This window comes from Bradysia coprophila, assembly GCF_014529535.1.
Source record: "Bradysia coprophila strain Holo2 chromosome IV unlocalized genomic scaffold, BU_Bcop_v1 contig_81, whole genome shotgun sequence".
Lineage (NCBI taxonomy): Eukaryota > Metazoa > Arthropoda > Insecta > Diptera > Sciaridae > Bradysia > Bradysia coprophila.
In genome coordinates, this window is record NW_023503375.1 from 4,434,502 (window position 1) to 4,461,850 (window position 27,349).

Here is a 27,349-nt window from a genome sequence, read left to right on the forward strand (position 1 = left end):
ATTGGTTCAGGGAAATCATCAAAAAACAAGTATTTTCCGCCTAAATGTAGGCTATAAATTTGCAAAGGTTCCATTGCTCTTAACACAAATAGCATCATTTTATCATAATTTTTCGATAATAAATGCTGACAAACAATGTTTATCTTGCACCACAGTGGCGGGAGCTGAGCCAGCAAAATTTTTTGTGAATGGAGCCTTATGGATGAATGAAAATATATTAGGAGGCATCGGTGGTTTGCTGAAAAGCATACATTAGGGCGATTTTAGTTTACTTTTGATGATATCTTTCCATCAGAATCCTTTTTGAAAAACGTACGACCGCACTTCCCACCACGAATGTGGTAGCTTTCAACAGTCTGACCAGCTCTGAGAAACGAGCAGTTTATTAAAATTTCGTTAAACTGCTCACTTTTCTCAGAGCTGGTCAAACGACTACAACCAAATGTATTTTCTGTTGAAAGCTAACACATTCGTGGTCGGAATTGCGGTCGTACATTTTTCAAATACGATTCTGATGGAAAGATATCATCAAAAGTGAAGAGGCACACAAATGTAGGCTACAATTTTAGCTAAGTACTGATGCTTCTTAATTATGAGAAAAAAAACAGCGAGCGGAGCGAGCGAAAAACAAATTGAAGAGGAAAAAATATATTGAATAAAGCGACACTATTTAACGTTTCCGAAATGAATAAAATCTCGAGTGAATTTTTTTTTTTTAAATCAAAGTATAGTACTCGCTTCGCTCGATGGAAAACTTAGTATTGGTGCTCCGAAACACTGTAAAACATGTTGCTTTTATACACGATTGACATCACTCGAATTTACTCGAAACACAGTTGATCTTACTAAAAACAAAAAGAACGAATGCTACTTGCCGTGGATATGTCAAGTTTTTTTTTCCTCAAGGAATTTTTTTTATCTAAAAAATGAATTTTTGAAAACCATGAAGTATCGCTAAGTTAAACTGTAATCGCTTCTTTTACAACTAATTTTTTTTCATCAATGGTGTTACCCTTCCGTGTTGAATAATTTTCCCATGATAGAAACTGTTAATTTTGGTTAACAGACCTCTAAGTATTTGGTAACATTTTATCGCCGGAAGACCACATAATGCACATCGTATATGACTGACAACATGCACGTGCCATAGTTTATATTAGTGGTTGGTTATTGTGGGTAAATGCTGTTTGAACATTCGACAATTTGAAACGGAAAACATTCAATTATTATTACACTCAAGGAAGAAAAAAAATCAAATTTATATGAGCAATGGCATAGAGCAAGCGGTAATGTTTGTAAAAAAGATAACGAATCCATATTCAACAAATATTGACATCGAATTTAAAATTCTGTTTTGAAAAGGGCAGCAAAATCTTCTATTTAATTTCTAATAAGCCATAATGTACCTCAAGGCGATATGTATGATTTTTCAACGACTCGTGCACGAAATTCATATTACAACGAAACCATTTCGTAAATTCACGGAATGAATTTTTCTGTTTGATCGCATTAAAAATAAACGACATCGAAAACCCCGTGAACGATGGTATACTTCTGGTATATATATATATCCATTGCAGCGTATAGATATACGTGAAACGTACTACAATGACTAAAAAGCCAACCCTGTGGCGATATGTGTATTAAATTACATATTATGTGTTTTATGTAAGTGGGTTGTTTGCATCAGCTACTCGAAATGATAATAAAATAACAAAACGTACATCCAGCGAACAGCACACACGCTCGTTCAAAAATATGGGGAAAACATTTTTTTTATGTAAATTGATTTAAGAAACTGTCACACCTTTATTCGCATTATCTATTTTTGTTTTCGTCAAAGACTCATTTCAATTAGGGAGGACATTAGCATTACGACTTATATTGTCATCGTAAGCGCGGTGAATGTGAAAATTGTAAATTGAAAGGCAGTGGATTTCAATGTCTGGTCCTTATCTAAGAATTTTCTGAATGTTAGAATTCAAAATTTAAGCTTGACAAAAGCTGGAATTTTATCAGAAAACCACTTACATTGGAAGGGTGACGCAAGTGCTTTTATCCACCTACAAAAGAACTTAATTTTTCAGTTCTTTACACTTTCCTCATCATCTGCCATTCGGGACTCATTACTTTTTGCGTGTCGAAGCTGTAAACGTCCCCTTATCGATATTGGTTCATGATTTTGATATTAGTTCATTTGTAAGTGGATAAAAGGACTTGCGTCACATTTCCACAGTGAGTGGTTTTTGGGTGATATCAGTTCTTTTGTAAGTATTGCTTCATCGTTTCAATCGAATTTTCATTAAAAATTAGGTCTTTGAAGTCCCGTATGATTGTATCTACTGCTTAAACTCATCCACAAGACATGGCCAGACAGTTGAAACTGTCATAGCTTCCAAACGAGCGATATTTGCTATTGGTAACAAATGGATTTGGAGAATGTCTTGGCCAAAAATGTGCCAATAAATTTGATTGGCCTTTCTTAGAACAATTTACTGTTTGGAAAGCCATCCAACTACACTCATATTGCACCGACCGTTCACAAAATAACTTAATACTCAAGTACTAAGAAAACAATTCGCTACAACATTCTTTTCCCGTGTACCTTGATAATTGCAACCCACCTGGTTTATTTAATGGCTTTTACTTATATACTCATTCCGGTGGTTATGTACACTCGTTATGTCAGACAATTTATATCACGGTGTACAATTTCATTTCATTATACTAAATGCTAAAAAGCACTTAAAGAGGTCAATACAATGAATTTGTACGTCATTTGCACTTGGGGTTCACTTTAAGTCGATGACAATAATGGCCTTAGGTGAATTTTCTTTTATAGGTGTAATTACGAAGAATTTGTTATTGTGTAACGACGAAGGGGACGATCTGGAACTGCCGCCTTACTTATTTATTTGGGAATTTAATTTAATTATTTAGAAGAAATAAGGAACATTGCTCTAACTTGAATGTTTTCGCCTCGGATCAACAAAATTCACTCAATAAACTCGACTTTTCTTCTTTTCCCTTGTTATGTAAAAAGAAAACTGTGAAAAGTCCAGACAAAAACGAGAGGGAAACCACGTGAGCAAATCTTGTCCCATTTGTTTGCTGTTGGTGACTATTGGTACATCTATTGGCGCACTATTTACTTCTATTTAACCACTATTCCATTCTATTGGCGTATTATTTACTTCTATTGGCGTCCTTCTATTTGTTCGCGTAGTTTTCTTCGGGCGAAAACTAGATTCAACCGAAAAAAAAAATTAAAAACTGTTCAGTATCAGTCCTCCATTTAGAGTACCACTCATGCTTACATTGAGTTGAGTGAAGTCTAGAGAAAATAATAGGATTAAAGAACTATAACGAAACTGAAATTTAATAGTCCTCTTATTTTTGGAAAAATCTACGACAACTATAGGACTATATCTAAGATGACTAATCGCACCGTTTTACTAGACTGAAAAGGTTGTTATGACGTAATTAACCTGTTACAAACGGCAAGCATATGACTGGTATTATTATCGATATCGGGTCTCTTACTTCTATTGATTAAAGTATTTTTAATCTGTTGATTTAAAATCTTGTACTTCAATTTTTTTAACATACATTTTTCTATATAAATTACCATATTACCCAAATCTTGTCATTATTTTTGTCGTCGTTATTGATAACATATGAAGAATAGCAGTATGTGAGTCACTTACTATGTGACAGGTTAATGAAGCATTTCTCTAGTCATTAAAATGTAACCTCTTGTATTATGTTTTGACATTTTGTAAAGTGAAGCATCACTGTCTTCTGCAAACATTATGTAAAAAAAAAGCGTCGCGCTCTTCTACAAACATTGTGTAAAAGGACATTGTGCATTACTACAAAAATGCTTGCTGAAGAGTGATTTTTCATTTTACAAAATATTTGTAGAGGACGGCCATACCAAGGCTGTAAACTTTGGGGGTCGCCGTGACGATGTGGTAATTTTTTATATAAATAAAATCTTCAGAAACGGGTCACGGATGTGTTCCCGCGTATCTAATAAAATGGCGATCTGCGTAACCTCCCCAAAGTTTACGGCCTTGGGTGACACTTGACCTAATGTTACATTTTTACTGATTAAAATCAAAGTATATAAACACTGAAGGTAACGCAAATCCGCAAGAACACACGGACCCCTACTTTCGGGTGAATATAGTTTTTATAATGTTGGACACGAGTCAAATTCACTTTGTTAGGTTGCAACACATGCCAAAACTCAATACTAAACAACACACTTCCAACAACATTATCACGCCAAACGTCACGGATGCAACACAACAAATCTTATATTCACCCGGAACTTGGGGTCCGTATTTCTTGCTATTCCCTGAGGATTTGCGTTACCTTCAGCCAGCATGTATATTTACCTTGATTAAAATTACGTCATAAAAAGCTTTCACGAAGTGAAACTGAAAACGGGTTTCTCATAGGATATTGATTCGATTTTTATTATCGTTCTGAGATTAAAAATTGAGTTATTTTAGGGAGAAGTGTAAAATAAACATTGGTCAACAAGCTATTGTAGAATATAGTGAGAAACAAAACTTAGTCTATAAGTCGTAGCAGAGAGCTGCTAATATGACGGCTATAGTCAAAAATTAATTATTTTGATAACAACCGACCCATTTTAGAAATAATCGGCCATTTTTGACATTTCTTTTGTTCTATGGAAAAGGCCCAGTTGTCACCTCTATCTGTCGAAACGGCGTCCCATCCGTCAAATTAGCGTCTTTATGTGTTGCAGACATTAAAAACCAGAAAAAATGTTCCAATATAGATTAAGGAATTTTTTCATGTAGACAAGTCGAGCTCCACTGGCTTTGAAGGGGTTTTGATTTTTGGTTTTTGCACGCTGTCACACATGCTATTCTAAAATTAAAGGTTTTTATGACAAGGTTATGCAGATTGCTTGATGGAAAAGGACTTCACCTTGCACAAATTTAAAACCTTGGACAGTATTAGATTAGACTAGGCATCTATTGATAGAAAATCACTCAATCATTACGGCACAACTGTTATTTAAAATCGATAAAATGTATTCTTGTTTAGCACGTTGTTAGGATTTAAAAAAAAGAAACGAAAAATCTTTAAATCAACTTATAAGATTTTTGATGGTGTCATTGTTTCCACCAAACTAAAAACTATTCACTCGTCTTCTATAAACTTGCACACTGTTCTATTATACCCAAAACATAACGCTTTGGCATTCTCTCCCATTCAAATGGCTTTTTATTTATTACCATAAACTTCTAACATACATCATGCTGCTTTGTCTAAGAAAAAATAAAGCTTTTCTGGAGAACATAAATACAGTTTTCGTCTTTCGGAAAGAATATACGGCAAAACAACGAACCATATAAACGGTGGGATATTCTCGCAAGTATAATAATGCAAAGGAACTCGTTGTGAGCATAAAGTCGAAAATATTTTGTTCTCGTATTATATGTGATAGCAATAAAAGTCAAATGTTCTGTATTCCATCCCGACCCTTCTTCGCTGTCGTTGTTGTTATCAAATTATCTAGAAAAAAAAATTAGAATTTATGATACAAAGGTTGGTGGCATTTCGCCCTCGTGTATCTATGCACATATAAACAGTTCTCTCGCGGGTGACATTTCACAGCAGGGTGGTTCTGCGCGTAGCACATCATGCATCCGAGTACACCATACACACAGTGAAACTCTTAAATCATTCATAAATGACATGGAAAATGGCAACATCTGTTTTGTAAATTGTGAAAACGTTTAATAAATTAAGTTATGGATGTTGGATGGTTGGTTTTACATTCGGGTGTTAAATGTATAATGGGCGTTGGAAAAGGGTACAACACTTTTTTTATCGGTGAACAATTTTTTCTAAAAAAAATTTATCTTATTGAGTGGCTCCATCGTCATTTTAATGCACAATGTTTGGGAATTGTTTTACCTGTTTTTTTCAATGAGCAAACATCTAGAGCAAGCAATAAAAATTTATTGAAGCGTTACAATCCAATCCATCAGAACACTACAATCCATCAACTATTAATGTGGCTTTGAAAAAAAAAATCGAACTATGGCAACAATGACCAACAAACTGAACTCATAAATAAACTGAGCCACACAAAGATATTTATGTGATAAAAAAGGTGCCGCGCTATACTTTACGTTTTTTATAGGTTAAATGATGATGATGAATACTATTGATTGGAATTAATGTTACATACTGAAAAAAAGGCACATAAATAAGTCAGGTGGTGTACAATAGAGTTTCTTGTACGCGATCACAGTTCGGTTATACCGAATCGGAATATATTGACTTTTGATAAATCAATTAAGTCTGAATTCATAGTCATCCGTTTTCATTCCGTTTTGCCACAATGTACATGACAGTTGGCATTCCATACAATATAGCACATTGTTTACACGGAGGCAAAACGGATGACTGTGAGGCCACCTTAAGTAAAATGTTAAATGACTTTAACTTGTAGGTGGTCGGCTATGGTGACATTATAGAACAAGATAATAGGACACTAAATGAACCATTACTTACTATCTTGTTTTATAATAATTTTGCACAGAACAAGATATCGATATAATCTGATCTGATCTCTAAATGTATTAACAACTCATGTCTGTATGTATACGCGAATACAATAAAATCAAAAATTTATAAATTTTCGGTTCCCCTAGGAATACAATTTTGTTTTTATTGTATTCGCATAAAGTCATTCATTAAATGATGCATTTCGTAGCCCAGTTCTATAATCTACTATTATGTTTCTGAGACCAAAACAGAAGCTTGTCAACAACTAATTTCAATCCGAAATGTTCTCAGAACTTAATCTGACGCTTTATCGGAATTTAATCCTTGCTTAGCACTACGACATCTATCCTCGAACGATACATTTTCAATTGAATTGCACGCCAACCCCTTTCTCCACGAATGAAATCAAAGAAACCCTCCGTCCGATGGTCTTCCAGAAATATAAAAAATTACCGAAAAATAGCACACTGTCGCAATAGAGTTTAAGGTTAGCTCGCTTAGTATCTGGTTATATTACGTAGGTAGGTGAGAGCACGGGTTTTCAGGTGGTATATAATGTACCAACACATGTGTGCCAACTTGCTCTATCAATATCATTTGTCTGTCTATCTAACTTGACAGTAAGGAATTTGTTCTCGCAATATTCGTTCGACAAGCGAGTCGCCACCGGTCAGCAGTGGGATTTCAGTTTTACAAGTTGGCACACCAATACACATGTACATTATGTCACCTAAGGTGCTTCCACCTTAATCTATAACAAAAGGAAGTCTAAGTACGAAGACGAGCAAATTGGGTTTTGCCCCTCCCAAGCTTGTAAGCCTTTGAAAGATTTATGGTTCTTCGAAAACACGCCTTCGTACGGGATTGTCAACATTGAACGAGAGATAGCATTGAGATAAGTTTTAATTCCGAAGATAGTTTCAAGATACATGACTTTATCGACAACTGAATCTGTACGGATCCCCCACTCTTTATGTTTTTACATTATGCTGCAAGACTCTGCCAACGAACTGTGTTTCCCCCACAGCACTGCTCCCAGCATGTTTATAAGAAATATTCGGAGGCTAATTCAATCAAAATAGGCATTTCTTTCATAAAGATAGGAGTTACGACTTCTTGGTCACACATGCACACGCATTAATGTTTGGAAATTTTGAAGGTTTTTGACATTTGGAAAAATGAAGGTTAGTGCTAGGAGCAGTGCTATGGCTTCCCAGTGTATTCTTTTTCAATCAAAATTTATTCAGCCTGTCAATGGCTCACTCAAATTTAATTTTTTTTTTAAAGACTTGCTGCTTGGCACAAAGTGTAGCCAAAATTTGAATTTCAAATTAACCCGAATCACTTAGCTCCATTACTGGCATTACTGGTAACATTAAACAATTTACATGGTAAATTTATTCATGTTAGATTACAGCGCATATTATCCGTATTGTCGCAACGGATTTGCGAAACGAATAGAATATATTCATGCGAACACAAAACTATTTGTCACCGCACACATTTAGTATGTGCGCAAAGTGCATTTAAGAATATTGCATATATTTCATTGGGATTATTAGTGGGATTTATTATAGTCAATGAGTGCATATGGGGTGTATTAAAGTTTTTATTGACATGCCGGAGAATGTGTTGAGAGGGGTCGCAAAAATCAGTGAACACTTTCGGAAAATCTGTCGCAAAAATGTCCTTAAGTGATTAAAGCTGGAGTTTATATTTTGTCGGATAGAAAGGGGTGTCATTCAATTTATCGGTTATGATGAGGGGATTACGGTATTTATTGTTAAATGGCATAAGATAATTTAATGGATTTTTTTTGGTTTAAATTATATTAATAAAAATATTTATTTAAATTGGGTCCATAGAAACCACGACCTTCCTTAATTGATCATATCGTTTCTATTGCATCAAACGTTGAAATTTTTTTCAACTCTACCCTCGTTTGTCAATTTTTGCTCCGACATTCCCGTTTCCTTTTCGGTTATTTTACGTGCCCACTTTAACTTGCCGAAAAAGAAAGAGAAAACTTTTTCGCCATAAATACTAAGATGTCCAACTCGACTAAATTATTAATTCAAACGACATATTCACATGTTTTGGTATGGCTATACCAATGTACACTGTAATGTGTGGTGGTGGGTAGTAAATGTCTTCAAGGGTGTGATTTGAATTATATATAAGATTATATGTACTGCTTGGTGTGGTTCATGATAGTGTTGACTCTGACACTTCTGGAGCGAATACAGTCACTGAATATTTTATTATGTGAAAACTTAAGAATTTATGTTAAGCCGTTCGAGTTTTCAACATTGTTTTTCAAAGTCGTAAAAATGTTTTTTTTTGCATTTTTTCGTTAATTTAATTAATTTTATTATGTTGAATTATATGTAATGTTTCTTTTTAGTTTTCGGGTTGATGTAATTCATCAAAGTCAACAACTTATTTATTTGGGATGAGACTCTCAATGATTTGAAACTGTTGTGTAGTTGTTAGATAGAGGCTAGAGAGCTGCTTAAAAAATCTAATCAATTTCTACTAACTGATGTGTTTTAAGAACTAACACAACGTTGTAGCCTTTTGTGCGACAAATAACATATTTTGATGATACAGTCAGAGGCAGTGAAAATTCAGCATAAATTTGCTTCAGCTGTTTTTCAGCTGATCCACCCACACAAACAAAACTATTTACAATTGTTTATACGGTTGATGCTGCTATATGCCCAATGTAGTGGTAAAACCGTATAAAAGACGTATAAACAATGTTGATTGTTTGTGTGGAACAGCTGAAGCAAATTCTTGATGGAGTTTACCAACCTCTAACTGTAACTTAGTGTCCGAGTCCTTTCTGGAAAAAGTGTGTGTGGTGATGTAGCCTATTACGAGAAAACTTAGAATTTGAGGTAATTTTCGTGGACTATTGCATTTTCTCGTAGTAGGATACACCACCACAAACATTTATTATTTATTTACTCAAAGTCAACACATTTTGACACAAAACGATGGACATTACTCTTATAAGAAATTCGAAACGTCCAAATGTAGGCTAAAATTTAACGTTGTGTTGATTTGTCTTAATTTGAATATTTTAGTTAGTTAGTTTCGAGAGAGAAAATAACAAGATGCAAGGCTGGGTCTTAAAAAAAAATTCTTAAAAAATTCCGAAATTTCTTAAATATGAGAAATTTACGAATTTTCAACAATAATTTCATGTTAGATCTGGACGACATCTGATACAATCAGCAAAGCTTAAATTTCAGCTGAATTTCCGGTAATTTGAGAACCACCTGGAGTAGTTCGTGAAGATGGTAAACGCCCCCATGGACTCACATGTACACCATGGTCGATTGGAAAATGCTTATTATGGGATGCAGAATAATTTCATCAGTCGGTGTGCTGCTCTCGAATAGTGAACCTCTCCACCGACTTTCAGCTATCATATCATTATGGTAGGCAACTAGCACACCTGTTCAGACACTTTCACTCAATCATATGTCAATAGAGCGTCACGCGAAATTGGCTATGTTGCAAAACAAGCAGAGGATAAAAAACTTTTAGAGATCAGTTCATTTTTGTACCGGTGTCATCCGAAATGACTGGAGTTTACGGAAAAATTGGACATAAATTATTAAAACAAATCGGTAGCAAAATTACAGAAGTAACGAAAGAGAAACGAGCAACGAGCTACCTTTTTCAACGGCTAGGAATAGCAATTCAACGAGGAAACGTTGCATCAATCTTGGGTACGCTTCCGCCTTCTAAAAATCTAAACGAAATATTCTACTTGTAAAAAATTTGAATTTTGTTAACTAAATAAACTAAGACTCTGAGATTTCTTCCACACTTATACATTGCAATTTGATTTGATTTGTTTGTGTGGAGACCTCACTAACGTATGCAATATCTGCGGAAAATTAGGTGCTAATTGATATATGTGGTTACATTAAACGAGTCATTCAGTGTGTACATCGTTGCAACTACCCAAATTATGAAGCTTGAGTCAACTTTAGGACGTTACTAATGCAATATAATCGCTAGGAAAAATTCCATGTCTGACACGGGAATAGAGCCCGGATTATTTTGGTGTTAGGCTAGTATTTTAATTTTTTTTAATTTTTTTTTTATTTTTTATCGTTTACCGACCAACTAACAGGCCGAGGCCCAATGACAAGTCAGTCCATACAAACGAAAATAATGATGAGAAAGGGAAAATCACAATAAGTTTAGAATAGAAAATCAAACATAAAATCAGAAAATCAAACAGAAAAAATCATCTAGTCTAGTCCGTGTCCATTCGAGTAAACCAAATCATCCAGGTGCTCACCAGTCGAAATAGTTTCTCACCAACTCTTTATACTTATTTATGGTGGACACAACAATATTTAGACTCCCAAATTAAGATCGTGATTTAATTGTATTCTGTTGAGTGGCGAATTTCTTTGATAATTCGTAGTCACTTTCGGCAGGTAAAAGATCGCATTTTGTCTTGTCGTTCTCACTGGTTCACGATACGTGTCAACATGATTGTGGACGATCTTGTAGAGCATAATCTCATCGTTCTCTAAACGCCTCGATTCAAGTGAGTGTATCTTCAGATACTTCAATCGTATAGGATACTCAGGCCTCGGATTAGCAATCTGAAATTTAAAATACATTAGCCTACTAAATTTCCTCTGTACCCTTTCAATCTGGTCGTTGGCATTTAAGTAATGAGGATTCCAGATTATAGTATATGACCATCCCGTCCGTAATGTCAAACAACATCGTTTGGTTATCAGTTAACAAATAAATTATTATTTGCCTGGTGTTGAATGACCTACCAGCTACTAAAACTGCCAATTATCAAATTTCTGATAGTCACATTCTCTAGCAGGCGAGTTGTTTAAAAGTTTCAAAGTTTATATACAACCAAGCCTTAGGAAAACATCCTGACAAATGTATGAATCAACAAAGACTTGCATTCTCCACATATTTGGATTTGACTTGCTTTGCTTCGATATTTAATTTTTAATATTTCGATATTCTTTTGATACCAGCAACTTATTGCTCTTTCATCTTCTATTTTTTTTACATTGACAAGAGACTGATAAAGTAGACCGTCATATCAAGTAGTACCATATTTTGAGAGATGTAGTAAACAGTCGTTAGCTAATATCTTACTTTGATGCGAAGCTTTTGAAGGATTTTTCTTACCTGCTCAATCTTTAGCTAACTCAATCGAATAGTTTTTGTAATCTATTTGGAAATCGAATTTTTGCATCGCAAAATTAAGTTTTTATCAATGGAATCTCTAGAATATAAAGAAGAGACAGTATAACCAACAGAACACTAAAAGTTTGAGGCAACGCCTTTATGTACAGAAAAATGTATCTTTTATAGTATTCTCTGTTCACTACGATGCATAGGTAAATTTCATATAGATTTTCATTATCTATTTTCATGGAAATTTAGAGTACACAAAACGGTGCTGTACATTATGTACAACATACACACATTTTTCCTATGGTATACGAAAATATATTTCGGTTTACGTTGATATTGTACGTAACACAATATAAGGGTGAATAATATGATCGAATATAGCCACACCCTGTACCTCTATATACAACCAATCGGCTGCATAAAAATGTTTTTTTTTTCCTTCTTCCATTTGTGTTGGTTGTTTTGTATATGTATTCTGTATTGTGATAAGTGGGGTGGCTATACGAAGGGGTAAATTTCGAATGAACTCCTATATTATTTCGTTAGTTGAAATTAGACGGTTGATAGGTTAATATCGGTGGAAATTTATGGAAATGCATTTGTACGAAATAGTTTAAAAGATTTAGAAAAAAAGAAAGAATTTTAATAAACAAATTGAAATGATCTTGAGGTCGTAGTGATTTATACTTGTAATGTGACCGAGATACACTCAAATGTTTTTGTTGTGAATTAAATGGCTTGTTCCGATACATAGATGATGTCAATAATGTACGAATGTGCGGAAATAAATTGGTGGATTAGATGAAAAAATCGGAAGTAGAATGGAAGTACTAAAATTAATGATGCGAAATAGTGATTTATTGAATGCTCATACGTATTCGAATGATAGACTGCCGGCAATTCATTTGGATCATTTGCCGAAAATTTTGTTATGTAAGTTCAACGGAAGGCAACATTAATTTGTGGTGTAGTTGTTTAAGTAACCGAAAATTATAATTGTTCAACTGAAGGGCCGTTATGAGCCCGCTTTAGCATCTTTATGTGTGAAATGTCTTCTCAACCAATTAAATGTTTTGAGTTCAAGGCAATTGTGGAAGGGATTATAATAGAAAATAGTCTGAAAGTGGGTTGATACACAATGATTTTAAATGAAGCCCGGCCGCAGCTTTTGATATATACTATTTTTTACGCGCGGCGCCCGTTATTCGTAATGAATTTCCGATATTATTACTGAAATACGGATCAGTTTAATTATGAACTTATCCATAGCACTGCTTCTAGCATGAAAATAAAAAATATTCGGAGGCTGTTGAAATAACAGTAAACACCGCGTTTCTTTTGCAGAGGTAGATTGCGTGTTTTCGTGGTGTGAGTTAAAACATACAATACAAACAAGCCTAAGTGGTAGATCATAACACCAAAGCCTCCAAATTTGACCTTTGACAATTCAGTATGCATTGCTAGGAGCAGTGCTGTTGCATACTAAATTAATGGAAATTTCATAATCCAATCCAACACCACCGCTTACTTACATAAACCAAAGATTCAATTTTCAATTTAATTTCCAAATTTCGATTCCATACAATAGTTTTACACTCAATCCAAAATTCTAAGTTCCGATTCCATTACTGTATCCTGTTTCTTTCCATTTCGATATTTCTTCCTTCCTTCCTTCCATTTCCATACTTCATTTCTATATTTCTATATCACAACGTCCATCGCTAAGATTCGCTGAAGTCTTATTAAAATTCGAATTTCCATTGTACTTTCCGTTGCCGTTACAATTGTTTGAGCCTTGCCAATTAGATGCACTGATGGATTCTTTTGAAAAACAGCCGACCGAAATCAAATGCATTTTCCAGGCCCACTTCCGGGGCAAATGGGATCTAATTGGGTTGAAAATTCATCCACACTGAGATATGTGCCGTTGTAGTTTACAACCAAAAAATGAGTGAAAACTTACAGTTTTCTTGCAGAAATTTTTCGAGGTACACGAGCCGGTACAAGGTCGTGTGGAGTGTCTTTAGAAAGGTAATTTTGTGTTGATTCGGTCACTAGGCATGGGCGATAATGATAATGATTATCGATAATTATCGATTATCGATAATCGACTTTTTTATCGAAAATTATCAATGAAAATATCGGTAATCGATAATTATTGATATTTTGATAATTATCAAGATATCGATAATTCGATATATCGATATTTCGGTCCGAAAATCCGATATTTATCGATATATTCCAATATATCGGTATATTATCATGAATTTTCAGATAAATATCAAAATATCGATATTTTGATAATTATTGAATTTCGATATTTTGATAATTATCGATAAATATTAAAATATCGATAACGATATGATTTATCGATTATCGATAATTTCTTTCGATTGATATTATCGATAATTTTGAACGTCTCCCATCCCTATCCCTCACTTCCTTTACCATTCGAATTGTTATTCAGATCTGGACACTGCTATTTCGTATGTCCTACCTTCCCGCAGTTGTGACACTGCAATCTGAACGAACTCATGACAGATGGGAAGTGTCCACTGGTTGATATTCAGTTTTTGTTCTCAACGTTTCACTTCGTATGCTCGTCCAACAAAAGTTCCTTTACAAATTCAATGTTGAGTAATTCAAGGTGGAGAGTTTCCAGTTTTGAGCGAATCATACGACTTAGTAATTGTTAGCAAGAGTTAGCAAGACATATTACATCTATCTCTTCTAGCTTGGCTCCAATTCCTTAAAATTCCCGAATGATGATATCAAATTCCAGAAGGTGTTTCCTAATATCAACGATTACGTCATATTTCAATGTGCGTACTTGTTTTCGGAGTAACAACTGCCCGGCGACGCTATTATACTTTCGAATATTGACTTGAGAGTGTCGTAGATGTCCTTTTTTCTATCGACTTATCCTTAATGTAATCGAATTTGCTGTCCGAAATGTACTAGATGACAAGAGACTTACACGCATCATTTCCTTCTTCAAATGTTTTCGGTAATCCCGATCGTTCTCATGTAGCGTAAATACTTCCAGATCTTCATCGACTTATTTCATTAAATCCGTATCTTCTTCGGCATATATCCGGTGTTTGAATTGTTGTAATTCGTTCCGTCGAACTGAAAACGTTTCACGTTTGCTTTTTTTAGCGTTTCTGGGCCGATACCCTTTTAGATTCTGTGAATTTCCGATATTAATAATGAAACACGGAACAGTTTATAGTTTATTTATAAACCACAGGAGCGATTCATTTCTTGGATGTCAAATGAGGGGCCTAGTATACTGTATGAAAATGAACATTGACAAAATTGATTAAATTTAACTTCGACATGAAATCAATCGGCCATACGGTTCGGAAGTTGTTGTGGAAAAACTGAAAGGCCTTTAGAGAATACGACGAAAAATGCTGATTTCACTGAATTCTATAAAGCTCAAAATTCATAACTTGTTACTACATTTCAGGGAAAAAAAGTTTTTCAAAATCGGTTCAGTAGTTCCTGAGATATCGGAGATATGCCCTTTAGTCATGTTGCCGACGATATGATCTCTCATTGTACTCACGTATCATTTAATTTAATAAATCTAAATCGTGCTAAAAGTAAATCATTTTTAATCTAAAAAATTCGGAAACGTGAACCGGGCCTTTAACGGGCATTCGTTAGTCGCCCTTTGTCAACTTATTTGGAAATTTCGGTTAATCCGCTCATCTCTAATTTAGATTAATTTCAATCACTCCTGGAATGCCCCATTAATGGTTTTAAACGATTTTCATGACCTTTTTAGACTCCATTTACATTTTCATTTCATTTTTTGCTCTCTTTTGCTATTTGAAATAACATTGAAGAGGATCACACAGTTTAGACACCGAAAATACTGTATTTTACATATATGGAATAGTATTACACAAATTTTTCACGATGATTCATTTTAGCCATATGATATTGAAACCGATTATGGCCTGAATTTCATTTACGTTACGTTAGTCCAAAGTATTCGCTTTTAAAATATTATTTTGAAAGATTATCGCGCAACAGTGAAATAAAAAGTGTACAGTGAACGACATCTCAAATGTCTCACTGTCAAATTTTTCTGAGAATTTTATTGTGTCATTGCAAATTCACAATGACATTCTCTGAAAAAAATGACAGTGAGACATTTGAGATGTCGTTCACTGTAAGAAGTGCTTTCGGAAAGTTCTACTTTAAGCATAAGGCTTCGATCAAGTTCTGGTCGACCGGATTTAGTTCAAATGGATCGGATTTTAACCTCAACCTGAGTATAAGATTTTAGGTTAAACCTGAGCCTGGCCTGATTCAAATCAGGTGTTCAAACATCGGGTTCTGAGGAACAGCCTCTTACATATTAAACAGAGAAAGTTGTGGAAAAACGATTCTGTCGCATAAGCGCGTTATAAATAAATTTTAAGTTCGAAAGCTCAACACCTGTCAGCGCTGCTAAATTTAACAACTGTCAGTTAAGTTTATCAGACCAATAAACTAGTGACTAGTGTTAGAGTATTGTAATGTTCAAATTGCAGTTTGACCATGTGTTTGTTGTGTAGTGATTGATGTCGGTCGCCCAATATTTTATTTTACGTGTTACGGCATGCCGTGTTCAAAACCGTTATTTCCACTATCATAAATCAATTTTGCACATCAGTGTGTCACTTTGCGACCCCTTTATGTACCTAATTACCCTACAGTAATAGTAGACTTTCGAAAAATCAAGAAATTTTTTTTTTCGTTTTTTGGGTTTTGGAGCCCATTTTCCCCTTGAGGGGTTTGTAAATTTTCCTTGTTCAATATGAAAATCCTCACGACGTTGCAGCTTGCATTGAGACACCTCAAACATACTCCTTATCGTCTTTTCTAGGTTCCCAAACCTTCCTGCTCACCAATCGCTGCAAAACAGATCTCTTTATCCACATTTTCATCAATAACCAAAGAATTTCAAAAAAGCCTCATGAAATAAAATCGTTGTCTCTAACATTTCTACAGCAGTAAGTGAAGGCAAAAGGTGGGGGGAGCATAGAAAAGACCATAAGGAGTATGTTTGAGGTGTCTCAATACAAGCTGTAACGTCCTGAGGATTTTCATATTTAACAAGGAAAATTTAAAAACCCCTCAAGAGGAAAATGGGCTCCAAAACCCAAAAAACGAAAAAAAAATATCTTGATTTTTCGAAAGTCTACTGTTACTGTAGGGTAATTAGGTACATAAAGGGGTCGCAAAGTGACACACTGATGTTAAAAATAGATTTATGATAGTGGAAATAACGGTTTTGAACACTGTGAGCGCGGCGGGCGCGGCATGTTTCATTTTCATTTACATTGCCCAATAACGTAAAGCATTGTACTTACGAGGTTCCAAGTTGTTATTTGACATATCAAATACACAACTTGGAACCTCGGAAGTAATATACTAATAAACTGAATAGATTTTTTCCAGCGAAATGTCGCTAGTCTCCCTCGGTTCTATATGTTGCATTAATGAAATATCCAACCCCATTCTTTAAATAATTATCACAAAATAAATAGAAATTTAATTCTTCCCCTTCACAATTGTCGATTTTTCAGCTAGTGCTACTGTCATTACTGGAATTTATTTTTATCGGCGAAAATGCTGACGACTGTAATGACTGTAATAGTATTTTACATAACTAGGGATAAAAAGATGAAAAGTAGAGTTTTCGTGTGAATTTTGTTGATCTGAGGCGAAGCCGAGGTCAATAAACACACGAAAACGAGACTTTTCATTTTTATCCCGAGTTATGTAATGGATTTTACATGCTGAGGGCGTCGAAAGAAGTGCTTAAAACATGAAAAGTACGGTCTTCGACGCATGTAGCATGTAAAAAAAATTACAACAAAAACTCGAGGTCTTAGAGTTACCCTCGCTCATGTTTAAAACAAGCATTTTATCAGTGTAATAATAAGATCTTCATCTCTCTTTGTTTTAAGAATTTTCAAAAAGTGTACAAAATGAGGATTTTCGCATCGCTTGTATGAAAAACTCAATACATCCCACTGACAAGTACTTTCGGACTTTGTCTTTGCGATGTAATTAGTTGTTTGTGTACCTGTTTTGGACAATTGATTTTAGACAATTTCGCGAATTGTTTGCCGAACGAAGTGCCTTAAAACAACCATCCAAAACCGGCCAAAGTTTTTCAATCCACATAAAATACTTTGTACACACCATGAACGTACTTCGTAAATGTTACGCACATTCATACTGATACTGCTGATGAAAGAAATTTTAAGCAGATACAAAAAACAGATACACAAATAACTATTGTTTCTCCAGTTGGATTCTTTCGATTCTGTCCAGAACAGAAAATGTGTCGGTTGAATAAAAGAGGCGAACGTTGCTATGCATCAAACAAAAGCTATATGTGGGGGTTTGCGCAGAATTCTAAATTTAAGACGAATCAACACGCCGCTAAATTGCGAAAAAATAATTTATTTTCGATGATAACTTCGAGTCCGCGTCCTTTTTGGAAAAAAGGGACCATCGTTTTTTGTCAAGAATTGTTGGCTTTTACTCAAAGACTTAATGATAAATATTTGTGGTGATGCAACCTACTACGAGAAAACTCAGAATTTGTGACAATTTTCCTGTACCATTGCGTTTTCTCGTGGTAGGTTACACTACCACAAACATTTATTATGTTTTACTCATAGCCAACACCTTTTGAAACAAAACGATGATCACACTTTTTCCAGAAAGGACGCAGATACGAAGGTATTTTTTACATAAAAAATTATTTTAACTCGACGTCGCGCCGTGAACCGACATCCCGAATAGCTCTAGTCCATATCAACCAATTTTTCCCTTCTTTGAAATTTAACCCAACAAACATTTCTTTTTAGTGTTTTGAGTGAGGCAGTAGGTTTAGAAGACCAGAGAGTTATAATGTTTGGGAATTTTTTAAGTACCCATGCGGTTTCATAATTCGGGGCCGAATACGACGGATTTTCAAATGTCTTCTCGGTGCTCGCTTCGCTCTGGCCCCACGCATCGCTCTCGCTCGAATTTTCTATTATCACCCGTCGGTAAACAAATAACTATTGTTGCCTCAATTTTCTACATATATTTAATTCCCTTGACTGTAAGTCAGGGTCTTATGCCAGAAAATACCCTAAAATGTTTATCCCAAAAGTTGTATGAAATGTTAAGAAAAACGGAATTGTTTGTCCCAATATTTTGCTTGTAAACACGATAACTTGAGTAATTATCAACCAATTAATAATTTTTAATCGACGCAGAATTAAATTCCTGAGGTTAAGTTCGAAGATGGGCTATGTGGGATTAAGGATCTGGAAGTTATTCCAGAAAAACAGCATTTTACATTTACACTGTTGGAAATTCAATCGATCGAAAAAGATTACTTTGATGAAATTTGATTTTGTCGGTTAGTTATATCCAGCTATCACGCATGATAGTTGGCTACCACGGGCAAAACTAGCAGAAAATTTTATGAAAACCCTATTTTTGAATCGTTATTCAAGTGTATGGAATGACGTTATAAAACAATCAAACAGAAAACTTTAAGAGCGCTCACCACTTGGCAATTTTCTAGCCTACATTCGTGCGCAAAAATATTCGTTTTTCGATGATTTCTCTGAACCAAAATCTTTTTTTGAAAAAGTAAAACCATTAAAGCATGCAAAAATGTACATAAACATTCAACCACTCCTTCGATGTGAGAGAAAATTTAAATACGTCTTTCGACGTTTTACATTAATATGCAGTTCAAAAATACCATTTCTCATCAGGCCATGGCGACAGTGGTACTCGATACAATGCTCTAAGAACACTATACCAATTTGCGCACGAACAAGTCTTGCTTGCAAAAATGGGTTACTTTTAAGAGAAAAATTGGTTTGTGGATGATAACTTGGAGAAACCTTTGCAAATGTGTCAATTTATGTGTTTTGCAAAGGTTTCCCCACATTGACCATAAACCATTTTTTCCCTTAAAAGTAACACATTTTTACATGCTTTAATGGTGTTACTTTTTCATAGAAAGATTTTGGTTTAGAGATATCATCAAAAAACGAATATTTTTGCGCACAAACGTAGGCTAGAAAATTACCAAGGGGTGAGCGCTATTAAAACTCACACGAGTATGAAATTTGCGGCCAGAGCGAAGCGAGGGCTGTAATTCACACGAGTCTTTGTATTGATTTATGGTTGACTAAAAATCTTACCGCAAATTTTCAAGAAAATTCAGAACAGAAAAAGTATTTTTCCAAACAATATGGACTCAAGCGAAGGTTTTCATATCAGTTATGTTTCGGAAGTTTAACGACGGAAAATAAAATAAAATTGATTAAAAATATATTAATAAAATTGTCAGTCAAGGGACCTGATCCGCCCAAAAGGTGGGGCCTACTAAATACAGGACAGTTCGGCCCGAAAGAGATCTTTAAACGAAAATTAACTTAAAAATCTTCTGTGCATTTAGACGAAATTAATAATTTTTAAATTATTTCCAGCTACAATCCCGAAATGTGGCGGATGTCATGAGCTCATTTTGGATCGTTTCATCTTGAAAGTGTTAGAACGGACCTGGCATGCAAAATGTCTAAAATGTAGTGAATGCCACGCTCAATTAAATGATAAATGCTTTGCACGAAACGGTCATCTATTCTGCAAAGACGATTTTTTTAAGTAAGTAAAGCACTCAAGTTGCATTTTTCGTATTCGTCGATTGTTTTAAAGAACCCTTTGTGATAATAATGACCGTTTGTTTCACGTTTTCGGGTCACACAGGCGATACGGAACAAAATGTTCAGCATGTGATCTGGGTATACCACCGACCCAAGTTGTGCGCAGAGCTCAGGACAATGTGTACCATTTGCAGTGTTTCGCATGTGCCATTTGCTCCAGACAATTGAATACTGGCGACGAATTTTACTTAATGGAAGATCGGAAATTAGTCTGCAAATCGGATTACGATGCAGCAAAAGCGAAAGGTAAAGTTACGCCGTCTACCGTAATATGTCCGTCAACTGAAACATGAATTGCAATGTTTCCCCGTTGTCCAATTACAGGATTATACATAGATGGATCACTGGATGGTGATCAACCGAATAAACGTCCCCGCACAACAATAACGGCAAAACAGTTAGAGACACTGAAGACTGCGTACAATAATAGTCCCAAACCGGCTCGACACGTTAGAGAGCAATTATCCCAAGACACTGGTTTAGATATGCGAGTGGTACAAGTATGGTTTCAAAATAGGTGCGTGAGTACTGTCATTGCATTGAGCAAAATTTATGACCATCAGTGACGGTTCGTTTTTAGGCGAGCGAAAGAAAAGCGACTCAAAAAAGATGCCGGCCGAACGAGATGGAGTCAATACTTTAGATCAATGAAGGGCGGTGGTTCGCCGAGACATGACAAACTGTTAGATAAAGATGAACTTAAAATTGATTTAGATAGCTTTAGTCACCATGGTAAGTTGCTTGTGGAGAGGCGAAATTTCTACATGGTTAATATCGTCAGGAACGATAATATGGTTCTTTGGACGATAATTTCGTCCAAAAAACGACAATATCGTTCCTGACGATACCGCCATCGTTGTTTGTTTGTTGAACATGCTGGACATGGCCACGGAAAATTGAGCTCAATTTCTGTTTTTGTTTGCAGATTTGAGCAACGATAGCTATAGTACTGTAAATATGGGTATGGAAGATGGTGCATCGCCACATAGGTAAGCCCCAAAAAAAAAACCAGACGAGTAATGAATCGATTTGGAGGATTAATCAAATAAAATTTCGTTTAATCTTCAGTGGCAGAGGTTCGTATATACACAGTAGTGCTAGTCCGCCACCATATCTCTCGAGTCATTCGCCCACACCAATGGGACCAGGTTTATCGTATTCATCATATCCTGATAACATTGTGTATACATCAATAGGTACGCTGAACGGGATGGAAAACTCCCAATCGGCTCGTTTTTTGAGCGGAATTACATTTCTAGACAAATCAAAAGACACCGATGTTCTGTTCTAGGTCAACCAGTCAACTCTCTACTACATGGATCCCATCCACATGGCCTACCAGGAAGTGGCGTGTCTGATATGAGCAACGATTCTAGTCCAACACACGGATATCCAGACTTTCCACCCAGTCCTGATTCGTGGCTCGGTGATTCATCGGCACCTACAAATTTAACAAATTCAACTCCGGCCGTGCATTATTGATATTTTAGGAGAAACAAATCAAATTTCTATCAGAAACAAAAGCTATTTTATATGCAACTAAAACCGAAAGGGCATGAATGTTTTCAAATACTTTACTTTCAATCAGAAAATTTTATTTTTGATTTGAAGGGCAGATGGATGACTTACACGTTGGTGGATCCATTAATTTTTAAAATTTTATTTTTGTACATTGTTTTACTTGCATTGCAGGTCTAATTTTTAGTTATTGTGCTCTTCCGGTATAAATTCTTGTTTTTTTCTATTTATTTTATTATTTTACTTTTTTAAATCTAAAAGAAAACCAACATTTTATGTAAATATTTATCGTCGGTAGATTATATTTTGATAAAAAATGAAGAAAAATTCTGAACAAAAAGAATTATGAAAAATAAAAGGAAAATTGTTTCTAATTCATACGCAGAGACTTCAACGGATTCCTTCATTTCCCAAAATGGGAATAGGATCCTACATACAACTTGCTGGTCATTTTCTCCCTGTATCTTAACACCTGGAGGGATTCTTTTGAAAAACAGCCTACCGAAATCGGACCGACTTTCTAGTGGGCCCATTTATATGTGCCTAGATAGTGGCTCGGCCCTAGGTTCCAAAACCGCTTTCAAAATTTTTTCCAACTCTCCTTCGGCAGTGGCAGTTGATCGAAACTCGAAAAGTTCCAATTTTCTTACCTGTTTTTCTCCCGTGGCCGACGAGCTACATGGGCGACCAAGGTGTCATTTTAAAGCTGAGATCATGTACTAACGGGACAACAGGGAATATAGTGGTTAAAAGTGTCATCTTCGGCGTGAGCCATAATTTTGCAAAAACGACAATGTTAGGCCACTGACTTTGAACGGCCATAGCAAGATGTAGTTCGCTTGAAAGCCACTGCAATAACCTTTGGTCGGTCTAACGGGGATGGTTCTCGTATTTTCGAAATTTTAGAAAAATAGATTTTAAGAATGCCCGGCGAAAAGTATGTTACTTATGTTTTATGGGTTTTTGCAGTAAGTATTATAAACATTTCTTCAACTGAGATATAATTTTGCAGACATCTTTACATCGCCTCTAAGACTTGTCATTGCAAAGAGTCTTTAGTAAGTAAGTAAAACTTTCTGATCATTAATAGCAACGCCAACGCTTACGCTACTAACCTGTTAATAGTAGATTACGTTCCTTCTTGTACATTTGTTGTTTTGACAAGTGTGAGGGTTGCGAAGTGGAAGATTTAAGCCAAAACAATAGTAAAGTGCAAGCACAGCAGAGTAAAAAAAACCAGGTAGGAGTGGTTCATTTTCGCAACGTCAAATAAGGGACCTAATACACTGCATGAAAATGAACTCAAATTAACTTTGACATAAATTGAAAAAATTTATTCGGTAAAAAAATATAGGGCTACTAGATTATTCAGGTCTCTAGTCAAATCAGCGCTCCTGCCTGGTTAACTTTACTCTGTCGTGAGTGCAAGCAATTGCGTAAGTTATTCTACATGCTAGCGACAGGTAAGTTCATTTTCACTGCCACAAACAGTGAAGCAAAGTGCTTTTATGGATGAAATGTATGTAGTAAGAAATTTTTAGCGGATCGAAATATACGGAACAGTTTCAGTCCTTTATTTAGAGTGCATTGATTTCCGTCATAGCTCAAATACGAGATACAATTTTTCAGGGTGTTTTGGCAACGAACCATTACTTTACATAAGAAGAGTGTCTTGAATAGTGGGATCAAAACAGTTAAAATTCACTCAAAATTTTCATAATGAATATTTTGAAGGTTTCCAAAAATCACATGTAATGAACATTAATCACCTTCTTCCAATGGTATCTGTAAATGCCTATCAAAATGTAGCTAAACATAAACATTTAACAGCCCCTTTCCTGCGCAAATTTTTTTCACAGTAAGTGAATGTTAATCCATCAAACAGAGAGTTGTTTCGGCCTCAGAACTCAGAGCCCAAGGACAATATTGTTTGTCTATCCTCAGTAACATTTTTGCTTCATAAGTCTTATAAAAAGGCATAGTCTCTTGGTTTGCCGCCTAATTCGAGAGTTTGTTTGCTAGAGGGAGTATTGGTCATACATTGGATTTTGACATATTCACTGCATGGACGTCATACGTCATTCAGCGTACGCATCCAAGCCCAGCGAGGTGTCACTCTGTTCCAAAAACTGAAATCATATCTCTGCTAACTCAAAGACCATACGGTACCGACAGTGTCGTTTCGGAAAAGAATGCAATGAAAGAAGAAACTCGAAACTGTCAAAGTAAGTTGTTTACATCCAAAAATTCAATCGGAATTGGGAATAATTCTAGTGGCCAGCCCTCGGCGAGAGTGGTATCATTTGATCGGCCACGATCAGCAACATTACGATCCATATTTAATATCGGGAAATTATGGGACTCTGTCACACAATCGCATCCCAATGTCCGAGATAATTTCCATTAAACAAGAGCCAGAGTTGGATATATTTTCCGATGGAGAGGGTGACGAAGACAGCAAGGTGATACACAGTGATACGGTTAGGGTAAGAGAACAGAATTTGTTTATATCGAGAAAACACACGAATGGAGTTCCTTCTGTTTTTTCAGTCGAATGAATATTTCGGAGAACATTTTTACGAAGGTGCCAATGACACATATTCAATCACCATTAAAAGCGAACAAAACGAGAACAAAGAAGAGTGGGCAATCTATGATACTACGAAAACTGACTCTTTGCAATGTCACATATGTTCCAAGGTTTATTCTACAAAGCAATCGTTAAAACTGCACAATCAATCGGTCCACATGCACCTACGACCATTCAAATGCGAACTGTGCCAGCGATCGTTCGCGGATAAATACACACTCACCACTCATACTCGAATCCATTCCGGATCACGGCCATACGCTTGCCCATACTGTGAAAAGAATTTCGTCCAACATTCGGCGTTGACAAAGCATAAACGGGTTCACACGAAGGAGAAGCCGTTTAAATGCGAAATTTGCTTCAAGGCATTTAGTGATCGCAGTTCTTTGATTCCGCATCGAAAATTGCACACAGGAGTTTGTGATAGACCGTTTAGATGTGAGATTTGCAAAGCTGATTTCATTAAGAACAGTCATCTGGTCTCGCATAATAAGACTAAGTCTCATTTGAAGGAACTAGCGAAATGTAAGGACAAAATTAAGTTCGAAGCGGATGAATTAACATAATAAGTGGAAATAAAGCTTGAAATTTCATTGAAAAACGGTCCTGTATCTCAACTTGGTGAAAGAACATTTTACTAGCGATACGAGCGAAGCGAGGTAGTAGGTCTTTTGAAAAAGGTTTTACAATTTAAGGGATGACTCTCAGATTAGAGCACCTTCACCATGCATCGTTTGGTTCTGGAAACCATGGAAGCCAGCCCATCTCCGGAGAAATGGGTTAAAACAGAACAATATTTTTTCAACAATGTCCATGTTTGGTACCACACGTCTTCTGCCTTCTCTCTTATATCTAATTTTTAACCAGTTTTACCAACTTCACCGATTGACTGTACAATTTCATATCGCCAACATGACAAAGAAAAAGTAAATAAGGAAAACTCTTTACCTCGCTCGTAAGGTAAAGCACTATATTACAATCGGGAAATAATTTGATATCTCATCTCGTATCACGATGAGTAAAAGTACCTGAAACCCTCGGATGCATTTCCTCATCTGGATACAAGATATCAAATTAATTCCCTCATATAGTAATGTAGCAAACAGTGATGTAATAGTAGATTACCAGGGAAGTAATTTGATATCTCGTATCCAGATGAGTAAAAATATCAGTGCGCCAACAAAGCTCATATTTTCGACACTCGCATGCACGTGCAAATATTCTCTTCATAATAGGATGGCTATTTATTCATAATGTGTTCTCTTGTCATTTGCGCGGCGTATTTCACTATTCGACTGCAAATAGCTCATAAATTGACTCTTTCTCTCTTTCTCCGTTTCAACTAGCAAAAGAAAATGCATTTCGTTAGATTTATCAAGAAAATAATTACATTGAGTCTTGACAACAATCTGAATTTTTTCTACTTCCGACGCTTTGAGATTTTTGAGATGAACTCAGCTTCAGTTGGAACAAACCACAGTTTGTAGAAGGATGAATTCTGTAGGAACAAACCTTCCTAAATCCTTCCTTGCACAGTTTGTAGAAGGATGAATTCAGTTGGAACAAACCAAAATCGGTTTAATTTTATTTGTACAAATCGAATGACCTTTGTACAAATTAAATTCTTTTTTGTACACAAAAAATCACATTTTGTACTTAAAATTTCCATTTTGTACTAAAACAAAAACATTTCGTACGTAAAAATTACTTAATGAACACAAAATGTAATTGTAACTGAAAAATTGGCTGAAAAGTGCCACAGTGTACATAAAAAAAAACATTGTATCTGTATGAGCAAAATTGGCCACAGCTGAAAACATCAGAAAACAAATTCTATATCCAACTATATTTAAGTATGTCCGAGTACAGTCGAGTACATCGCGTATATTCGACTAATCCGAGTATTTTCGACTACATCCGAGTATTTTCAAATATTCGACTATATCCGAGACTTTTCGACTGCATCCAACTATTCGATTGTATCCAAGTATATTCGACTATTCGATTGTATCCGATTGCATCTTACTATTCGACTATTCGATTGTATCCGAGTATATTCGACTATTTGACCGTATCCGAGTATATTTGACTATATCCGAGTATATTCGACTATTCGATTGTATCCGAGTATATTCGACAATATCCGAGTATTATCAACTCTTCGACTATACCCGGGACTATTCGACTGTATCCGACTATTCGATTGTATCCGAGTAAATTCGACTATTCGATTGTATCCGAGTGTATTAGACTATTTGAATGTATCCGACTATTCGATTGTATCTGAGTATATTCGACTATTCGATTGTATCCGAGTATATTCGACTGTATCCGAGTATATTCGATTGTATCCGAGTATATTCGACTATTCGATTGTATCCGAGTGTATTCGACTATTTGACTGTATCGGACTATTCGATTGTATCCGAGATATTCGACTATTTGACTTTATCCGAGTATATTCGACTATTCGATTGTATCCGAGTATGTTCGACTATTCGATTGTATCCGAGTATGTTCGACTATTCGATTGTATCCGAGTATATTCGACTATTTGGACTTATCCGAATATATTCGACTATTCGACCATATCTGAGACTATTCAACTGTATCCAAGTATCTTCGACTATATCCGACCGAGTATATTCGACTATATCGAGTAGCTTAGATCATATATCAAGTTTTATTGTAACTGGAAGATATAGAAATTGTAATTGGTTGTAATTATAAATCACTTGAT

The 27,349-nt window shown here is 35.5% G+C and overlaps 2 protein-coding genes across 6 annotated transcripts in view; both read left to right on the plus strand.

Moving 5' to 3' along the window:
• The window catches only part of LOC119072256 (LIM/homeobox protein Lhx3), a 54,219-nt gene extending 31,985 nt beyond the window's left edge, over positions 1-22,234 (plus strand). Inside the window, exons 1-8 of one of the 5 annotated variants that reach the window (XM_037177442.1) lie at positions 12,318-12,690; positions 20,268-20,442; positions 20,536-20,747; positions 20,826-21,018; positions 21,082-21,233; positions 21,427-21,490; positions 21,570-21,697; positions 21,793-22,234. In XM_037177442.1, coding sequence (XP_037033337.1) covers positions 12,579-12,690; positions 20,268-20,442; positions 20,536-20,747; positions 20,826-21,018; positions 21,082-21,233; positions 21,427-21,490; positions 21,570-21,697; positions 21,793-21,983 — 1,227 coding nt within the window. In that variant the 5' untranslated portion in view covers positions 12,318-12,578 and the 3' untranslated portion in view covers positions 21,984-22,234. Of the gene's footprint in view, positions 1-12,317; positions 12,691-20,267; positions 20,443-20,535; positions 20,748-20,825; positions 21,019-21,081; positions 21,234-21,426; positions 21,491-21,569; positions 21,698-21,772 lie in introns of those variants that run through there. The other 4 variants (XM_037177443.1, XM_037177439.1, XM_037177440.1 and 1 more) reach the window with 4 other exon arrangements.
• Positions 22,235-24,228: 1,994 nt separating this feature from the next.
• On the plus strand, positions 24,229-25,197 carry LOC119072276 (zinc finger protein 816-like). Its single transcript, XM_037177469.1, has 2 exons — positions 24,229-24,505; positions 24,570-25,197. The coding sequence occupies exons 1-2, from the start codon at positions 24,404-24,406 to the stop codon at positions 25,173-25,175; spliced, it is 708 nt and encodes a 235-aa protein (XP_037033364.1). The 5' UTR covers positions 24,229-24,403; the 3' UTR covers positions 25,176-25,197.
• The last annotated feature ends 2,152 nt before the right edge of the window (positions 25,198-27,349 follow it).